The following is a 9133-nucleotide window of genomic DNA, read 5'->3' as shown; positions in this document are numbered from 1 at the left end:
CTGCTCCCTTGGCTTGTCTGGGCCTCATGACGGCCGCTCCCTCTAAATGGCTCTCCCACCAGGAGATGGCTTTCACAACAGCAAGCATCAATGAGTGGGTTTGACCTCCATCTGCACACCCCTTGCAGCTTGCGGGGACCGTGAAACGTGTCCCTAGCCCAACGATCAGTAGCTCCAAATGAGGCTCAGCTTTCTGCTCAAAAACCGCATCTCCACACCTTTTATTGGAGTCCACACAAGCCTCTGAGAATCATTTAGTCTTCTCCTTTCACAGCATGATTGGAGATGGAAGAGCCACCTAGTTAACTAACATTCCCAGCTCGTATTTCCTCTTTTACCCTCTGGAATGGACCTCCCTCTGGGATTGTCCTCCCTCTGGAATGGACCTCCCACTGGGATGGACCCACTGGGATGGACTTCCCTCTGGGATGGACCTCCCACTGGGATGGACCTCCCTCTGGAATGGACCTCCCACTGGGATGGACCTCCCTCTGGAATGGACCTCCCACTGGGATGGACCTCCCTCTGGAATGGACCTCCCACTGGGATGGACCTCCCTCTGGAATGGACCTCCCACTGTGATGGACCTCCCTCTGGAATGGACCTCCCTCTAGAATGGACCTCCCTCTGAAATAGACCTCCCTCTGGAATGGAACTCCCTCTGGAATGGACCTCCCTCTGGAATGGACCTCCCACTGGGATGGACCTCCCACTGGGATGTGGCCAAACCTGATGTCAGGAAAATGGACTATCTACGTCTTCAGATATTTCTGGAGTTTCTTCCCTACCTCAAGGTGTTGACAAGTGAGGCTCCTCAAGCCAGTGTGATTTTGGTAATTAAGCACGACCAGGGAGCGCGGGGGAGCAGGGCCGTGGGATATCACTGAGTGTTACCTAGGAGGAGGAGGATAATTGAGATCAGCCCAGGGTCAGTACGTGGAGTATTTGTATGGAGAATGGCCACATGGAGAGGGATAATTATTCAGGGAATCTGTAACCCAGGAAGGAATCAATACTCAAGCAAAGGTAGAATGTATGATATTGTGTGTGTGTGTTTGTGTGTGTGTGTGTGTGTGTGTGTGTGTGTGTGTGTGTGTGTGTGTGTGTGTGTGTGTGTGTGTGTGTATCTGTCTACCCATGTGTGCCTCTTTTTGAAAGAGAATCTATGAGCTTGTCTTTGTATATGTGTGCATATATATTGCCTGTGCATGTGTTTGTGAACATGTGTGTACATGTGCACATACGTATTAAGCACATACAGGAATGTTGTACGTTAGACTGAAAGAGTAGAGAAAATTTGCAAGGATGTTGCAGGAATTGGAGGGCCTGAGGAAAGATTAAATGGGTTAGAACTTTATTTGCTAGAGCATAGAAGAATGAAGGGAGATTTGATAGAGGTATACAGAATTATGAGGGGTATAGGTACGGTAAAGGCAATCAGGGTTTTTCCAGTGAGGTTGCGGGAGACTACAACTAGAGGCCATGGGTTAAGGGTGAAAGGTGAGATGTTTGAGGGGAAACTCCTTCACGCAGAGCGTGGTGAGAGTGTGGAATGAGCTCCTGGTGCAAGTGGTGGATGCAATTTAGATTTCGATGTTTATGAGAATGGATGGTAGGGGTATGGACTGGGTGCAGATCGATGGGACTAGGCAGTTTAAATTGTTTGGCATGGATTAGATAGGCTGAAGGGCCTGTTTCTCTGACCCTATCTGTGTTTTATGCGTATGTGTGTGTGTGCATATATGGTGTATGCATAATGTGTGTGTGTGTGTTTTCATTTTCCTGCCTGTGTCTGGGTTTGTATCACATGAGTGCAAAGTTTGTATTCATGTCTAAGTAGTTCTGAGCCCTGACTCCATGGGTAGAAAGTACCCCCACACTTAATTCTCCAACCCACCTCATCACCTGCACTAAGCTCCCATGACCCTCGTCAACAAATTCCGCTAGCTCCCATCGATGTCAAAAGGCCGAGGATTCCCAGGGAGCTGCGCATTCAGATTTGAGGATGTATCCAGCAACAGCTGAGAGCATGGTTCACTCATTGGATGGGAAAGAGCTGCAGACAGCCAATCATAGGTCTTAGTCCCAGGGAGGATGCAATGAATCATGGGAGAGGAAAGGGTACTGGAGTGAGGAATAGGGAGACTAGGAATGTTCCAACAGCATCATCACTCACAGGAAGTAGAAGTCAGAGGTTTGTCGCAACACCAACAACTCAAGGAAAACTAAGAGCTCAATAAATCTCCAAATCTGAGCTAACGCAGGCTGTGGACACACAGGCAACACACAATGGCCCTCAACAGAGTCAAAATTTGAATATTCTAGATTATTTCAACTCTCCTCCTCTCTAAAAAAATAAGCATGTTACACTCTGAATTTGCATTTACATTCTCACAATATGCTTGATATGTTGTTCAAATGGCACTAGCAGTTTCTGGCATTAGACCAAAAAAAAATCTCATTTCAACATGTCATTTTAAACTTTTTTAAGAAGCTGTGTTAATTCTGGCAGCGAAAACTACGTGTTTTCAGGCTGACTAACGAGGGTTTTCAGGCTCGCTCGTTCTGAGCTTGTTCGTGGAGAGTAGAAGGCAAATGGGGAGGAGCTGCAGAGCCTGTTTAACAGAGCAAGCGGCAATCTGAAAGGCTGGGGTTTAAACTCATACGGAACTATTTCATGCTCGGAGAGACCGAGCGAAGGACGGAGACTGGGTTGCAGGTTTCCGACGAGATCTTGTGTGTAGGACCATGGGGTCAGATTGCAACTGCGGGTGTCTAGCTTGTGCACAAATGTGTGTGTCCCTCTAACACATTTAATCTGCCCCCCACAGACGGGCCCCCAATTGTGTTGAATATCTCCTTGCTGAAGCAAGACCTCACACTGGCAAGTACACAAAGCTTGTGAAGTGCACAATGACCAACCCAAAATTCACTTCACAAGCCTAGCAATGTATTGAGGGATCTCTTGGGATTCACACCCACTAGCCCCTGGCCTCCTCCCCGCAACAGTGAAGGGCCACTTGCCTCACTGTCTTCGCACTCCAGAGCTGTTTCAGGACCAGGGACAGTTCCAAGCAGCCTAAAGCCGAGAGGAATGCTAATGTAGAGCCATACAGTATAGAAACAGGCCATTCAGCCCATCATGGAATAGTTCAGCCCATTCACTATTCCCCTTTTCACTCACCCCACTTTCCCATCACCTACCCTGCCGCCTGCCCCTGGAGAGACATTAACAAACTGGTTACTAGACAGATCTCTAACCCTTTTGACAGAGTTTGCCCGTCCATGGGAAGCTGATTCCAGAACCACCCCCATGGACAGAGTCTTGCCTTTGGGGCTGGGCAACCCTTGGGCCTGTAGCCTACTCCTAAAAAGTCATAGAGAAGTCCAGCACTGGACCAGGCCCTTTGGCCCGTCAAGCCAGTGCTTTACCATTTAAACTGCCTATTCCCGTCGGATAGAATCAGAGAAAAGTCTGGGGATACTTTCTAGTGACATTCCAAGCGATATACTTAATACCCCAAGCAATTCCTTAGGAATCTGCCCCACTTTCTTGGGAAAGATGTGAGAATAGTTTCAAGTGCTGTTTTGTGAGGCACTGGGAATATTCTTGTTGGGATCTGAGATAGGGAAGCAGTGTAGGCGGCAGCTCATATGCTGCTATGGCAACAGGGGAAGACACCCCCCACCCCCGTGGGCCAGACTCACCGTAGTGCGGAACCTGCCTGGCGCCCTTCTCACAAATGACACACCTTTCTAACAGGTGTCAATGAAACCCTCCTGAGCTGCTGCAAGACAGATCCGAAAACAGGCTGTAAGCTCCCTCTGAGTAAAGATGGGATGAACGTGAAGGCCGTTGATTACTGTGTGGCACTAAAGAACCACTGGAGAGGATGGGATGGGTTGAGGGAATCTCCTTGATGTCTCAGTCTGGATCTTCATTGGTCAAGTCAACACTCCTCTGGTGGAACAACTTGGACAGGACCATCTTTGACAGGGATCCCAGGAGGGGCAAGAGCCTAACAAAAGCCAACACCAAATTTCTCACTCCGCCTATCACCTCCAAACTGGTGTCAGCCCTATATTTTGGCCAAGACAGGATAGAAAACTGTTTGAAGGGCCGAATGGCTTCCTATTATTTTGCCCCATGGAAGATACTTTGCTAGGGGTCATGTCTCGCCCACCCTTCCCCAAATGTTGACCCAGGCCTGTCTCCAGGTCGCCACGACCCAACGCCCTTTTTGGTTTGGCACTGGCCTGCCCGCCCCTCTCTGGTGATGGTGGTGGGTCGGGAGGAGCTGTAGTTACAGTGAGCCCTCGATGGGAGTCCACAGGAACCTGGATTCCAGAAGCTGCTGGGCCTGGGTGGCAAGGGAGGCCTAGTCAGTGACTTGGAACCAGGGCCAGGGAGCAAGTAGGTGGGAGGTTATTGGTTGAATGAGGTTGGTCTTGTCAGTACTTGGAATCCATGGATCATCTTGACTCATGGATCCCTGACAGCTACAAACTATCTTCACTTGTGGATCCCTGGTATCCACAGACTATCTTTGCTTGTGGATCCCTGGTACCCACAGTCCATCTTCACTTGTGGGCCCCTGGTCACTATGACAGGGTTTGTTTGTGGAATTCTGGCCTCTACCAGCACCCTTACTGGTGGATTCTCTAGTCCCTCCGACCAGCCTTATCAGTCGACCTGCACTCTCTGCGGGCCAACTTTGTTTGTGGACCGCTAGTCTCCTTTAATGGGCCCCTGTCCTCAGTGCCCATCTCTCTCTGTGGAAGCCAGATAGATCCTCTGTGGGCCCCCAGACTCTTTCTCACTGCAGCTGCCTCTCTCTTTCTCTCTGTGGACCCTCCCCCCGCCCCCGAGGACATCAGATATGAGTATCTAACTAGCTAAAGAGAATTGTGGTCCTGGTGACAGTCTCATTTGAGATACATAATAGACCTTTCCGGTCCTTGCAGCTGCCCAGCGATCCCCCAGTTTTGTCCTAGCCAACTCATGGGACAATTTACAATGACCAATTAACCTACCGGCTTGGTACATCTTTGGACTGTGGGAGGAAACTGAAGCACGCAGAGGAAGCTGCGCAGTAATGGGGAAAAGATACAAACTCCTTACAGGCAGCGGGGGGAATTGAACCCAGGTCATCTGTACTGTAAACCATTGTGCTAACCACTACACTACCTTGCTGTTTTTGTGCCCACCTCCCCCCTCTGGCCCTACAATCTCCTTGACAGTCTCTCTCCGGGGAATCCCATGTTCAGTGGCTATGTCCCACTCCTGGCGTTTCCCCTGATGTCATGGTTGTGAGCTTCAGGTCTGGCCAAGTGTGACAACACACCCACACACACATAACACTCGCTAGTCGTGCTCACTGTTGGGAAGGCCTATCAAAAACCCAAGAAATGGGGGTGAGATCAGTGGTAAATATTGAAACTCTTTCAATTCTGCTTCCTTACCACCCCACCCCCCACACACATCTCCCAGGATTCTCAAAGCCAAAGCAAAATTGGCTGCTTACCAACCCAACCCACAGCCCAGAGGCAGACAATATACCCGCAGCACTTCATGCTGGTCCACGCAGGGCTTCTCTTAAACTTCCTAAATATTCCAAGTCTTCTCCCACTGGTATCCTTATCTTTGAGGGCTCCTTCGCTGTTTGCCTCAAGCACTCCCTGTTGGAATGGGCTCCACATTCCCACTTCTCCCTGGGTGAGGAGGTTTCTCCTTGGATTGCTTTAGTTCGGCTAGAGGGCTAGGAGGGAGGGGGTGGGTGCCGAACAAGAGGCAGAATGGTGTCTAACATACTCTTGGTGCGTTAAAGGTAGCCGCTGCTTCTTGCAAACAAGGGGAAATCTGCAGATGCTGGAAATCCAAGCAACACACACACACAAAATGCTGGAGGAACTCCGCAGGCCAGGCAGAAAAAAAAGAGTACAGGCGACATTTCGGGCTGAGAGCCTTCTGAAGGGTCCTGATGAAGGGTGTCGGCCCGAAACATGGACTATTTACTCTTTTCCACAGAGGCTGCCCGGCCTGCGGAGTTCCTCCAGCATTGTGTGTGTGTGTGTGTGTGTGTGTGTGTGTGTGTGTGTGTGTGTGTGTGTGTGTGTGTGTGTGTGTGTGTGTGTGTGTGTGTGTGTGTGTGTGTGTTGCCTCTTCTTGCTCTCCCGGAGTGCTACGGTCTCCTAGCCTCAAGCAAGTCTGTACTGTGGGTCAGCATGGGGGTAACGAGAGATGTTCTGGGGGGAAGAGGGGGAGATCTGATCTGCAATGGTCATTCAGGAAGGCAGGAAAGGGAGGCCCAGAGAGAGAGAGAGAGAGAGAAAGAAAGAGAGGGGGAGAGAGAGAGAGACTGGGGTGATGGCACTGAGCTTTAAGCTTGGACAATCACTTCTGTGTTCACATTAGCTGGGGACAGAGGTAGGGCTCTAAACCCTCCAACATCACCTTGGAGTTTCTAGGGTTAGACATCAAGCTGAAAACCTCTGGGAATGCAAACTCTTGAGTTTATACATCCTTTTTTTTATATATATATATATATAGGTTTTGATAAAACACTTATTGATTAGTGGCAAAATCAGCTGACGTTCAAACATGTCCAGTGGGTAAAGGAAGATGAATCTGTTTGCTGGGCCGATAGGGAGGAAGAATCAAGCGACCGGTCACAGGCGAGTTTGTGAGGGGGCATTGGAGAGGAGCGTCATGCGACGAGCCGCAAGTGAGTGCGGGTGCCACCCCTCAAGGAGGGAATGGGAGGAGGGCAAGGGGAATTGTAGAAGAGGTCTGGATGGAAGGGGGACGGGTGTTGATATGTTAGCTCCCAAACCCCTGCACCGTGTGAGACTGAGGACGGGCATTTATTCAAGTCTGGAACGTGCTGAACACACAGCTCCATCAGGGAGGGAGAGAAATAGGAGGAGGCTGGGGGGGGGGGGACAGGGGGAGGAAGCAGTTAAGAGAGAAGAGACGATGGCACAGATCAAACAGGAGATTCCGGGCAGGGAATCATTGGAGACGGGAGAATGGAAGGGGAGAGAGAGGGAGGGAGGAGAAAGGGGAGGGAGAGGGAGGGGAGGGAAAAGGGAGAGGAAAGGTAGAGGGGAGGAGAGGCCTAGAGCATGAGCAGAGAGGTGAGGTTAGAGCAATAGGAGGCAGAAAGAGGGGATGAGGAAGGGAAATGAGGGGGAGGAGGGAAGAGCAGGGAGGGTGAGGGAAGAAGGGGGCGGATAAGGAAGGGAAGGGAAAAGGAGGGAGAGTGAGGGAAAAGGAAGGGGAGATGAGGGAGTGGGAGGGGAAATAAGTGAGTTGGAGGGGAGAGGAGGGAGGGGAAAGGAGAGTTGGAAGAACAAAGGTTAAGAGGAGGATGGCACGAGAGGGAGGATTAGGGAAGTGGAAGAGGAAAGATGAGGGAGGATGGGGACAGGAGACACAGGCGGCGGCTGGGGGGGGGAGTGGAATGGAGGGTCCTATAAGAGGGAGGAGGCCAGCACTAGGAGGGAGGGGCTAGTGGGTGGAGAGAGAGGGAGTTGGGGTGGAGCAGAGAGCCAGGGAAGTGGGGACAGTGGATGAAAAGGGGTGGGGGAAGAAGAGGGGAGAAAAGGTGAGTCTAGAGGCAGTGGCCAGGGAGGAACGGGGGGGGGGGGGGGACCCAAATCAACAGAAGACATGGTCTCCAGTGGAAACGCAGTAAACATTATTTACATATACACAGATCTCTGACGCTTCATATAATATATTAATACAAGACGTTTTAATTAGATCAAGTACTATATAAGCTCCGTTCAGTTTCTGTTTTAAAAAAGCGGACACCTGTCTTTCAGCTCCCAGTTACCCAACTTTCTGGAGGTTGGCAGCACGCACTCCTTGCTCGTAGGTGATCCTTTGGCTGATTAAATACTGGGCGGCTTGCGTGGCGGCCGCCGAGCCGGTGATGGTGACCTTGCGGTTCCTCGTGCCCGGGATAAACTCGCCCTTTTTGGAGATCTGGATGCGGGCGCCAGTCAACTCCTGGTACTCCACCAGCGTCTTGCCGCCCTTGCCCAAAATGGCGCCCACCAGGTTCTCGGGCACGGCGATCTCCACCACGTCCTTGGAGCCCTCGCTCAGCTTCTCCGCCGCCAGGATGGAGCCGGCGGCCAGCGGCGAGGCGGCGCTGAAGTACCCGTTGCTGGCGGCCGAGGCGGCGGCCAGCGAGCCCAGCGAGAAGGAGCCCACTGAGCCGGCCGGGGCATTGGTGCCGGCCGAGGCCTCGTTGGCGTATGAGGCCAGCAGGTTGGCGGCGGCGGCAGCGGCGGGGTTGGCGCTGGCCGCCACGGCTGCCAGCACACCGGTGGCTGTGGCCGGGTTGAGGCCCAACCCCAGGGAGTTGGTGTTGTAGCCGTAGCTGGCCAGGGTGTTGAGGGCCGAGCTGATGGCCAGCAGGTCATTGCCGGTGAAGCCCGAGAGCCCGGCGGTGAAGCCGGCCACGCCGGCCAGGTTGGCGTGGCCCAGCAGGCCGGCCGCTGAGGCCGCGGCCGGCAGGACCTCGGCCGAATTGGCGTAGGGCGAGCCGGTGGGGTTGGAGTTGGCCACCGGGCCTGAGATGTTGGCGTAGCTGATGTTGAGGCAGCTGCCGCTCTGCGGGTCCTCCTGGATCTTCTGCACCATCAGCTCCACCGCCTTGCGGTTCTGCTCCGCCTCGCCGCTCACCGTCACCACCCGCTCCTGCAGGTTGATGCCCTCCGGCTTCTGCGACAGCTGCACCCAGGCACCCGACTGCTCCATCACCGCCTTCACGGTGGCGCCACCCTTGCCGATGATCAGCCCCGCCGTGCTGTTGGGGACGATCAGCTTCGCCTGCGGGAGGGAAGCACAGAGACAAGCGGACTCGCCGTTAGACATGATCCCCCCCGGAGGCTGCACCTGCTGGGGACACGGGCTTGGCCATATCGGCTAATAACCAGCCCCACCGCCGTTACGCCGTCCCAACCCGTCCTATCGCGGACGTTCCCTTTTCCCTATACTTCCCCACTTTCATTCTTATCAAAGTCAAGTTCAATGTTATGCGCACAAGTGCAGTGAAAAACTTACTTGCAGCTGCAATGCATGCATATTGCATTATTTCTGTAGCATTCAGAAGGAAACCAA

At 52.5% G+C, this 9133-nt stretch overlaps 1 protein-coding gene across 1 annotated transcript in view; it reads right to left on the bottom strand.

The window, feature by feature from the left end:
- Positions 1 to 1040: 1040 nt before the first annotated feature.
- The window catches only part of LOC132381483 (RNA-binding protein Nova-1-like), a 465660-nt gene continuing 457567 nt past the window's right edge, over positions 1041 to 9133 (bottom strand). The window contains exon 4 of the mRNA XM_059950927.1: positions 1041 to 8842. Within this exon, the coding sequence (XP_059806910.1) occupies positions 7835 to 8842 (1008 nt within the window). The 3' untranslated portion in view covers positions 1041 to 7834. The remainder of the gene's footprint in view (positions 8843 to 9133) is intronic.

This window comes from Hypanus sabinus, chromosome 26 (genome assembly GCF_030144855.1).
Source record: "Hypanus sabinus isolate sHypSab1 chromosome 26, sHypSab1.hap1, whole genome shotgun sequence".
Taxonomy (NCBI): Eukaryota; Metazoa; Chordata; class Chondrichthyes; order Myliobatiformes; family Dasyatidae; genus Hypanus; species Hypanus sabinus.
The sequence above is the reverse complement of the archived record's forward strand: the minus strand, read 5'-3'. Positions and strand labels throughout refer to the sequence as shown.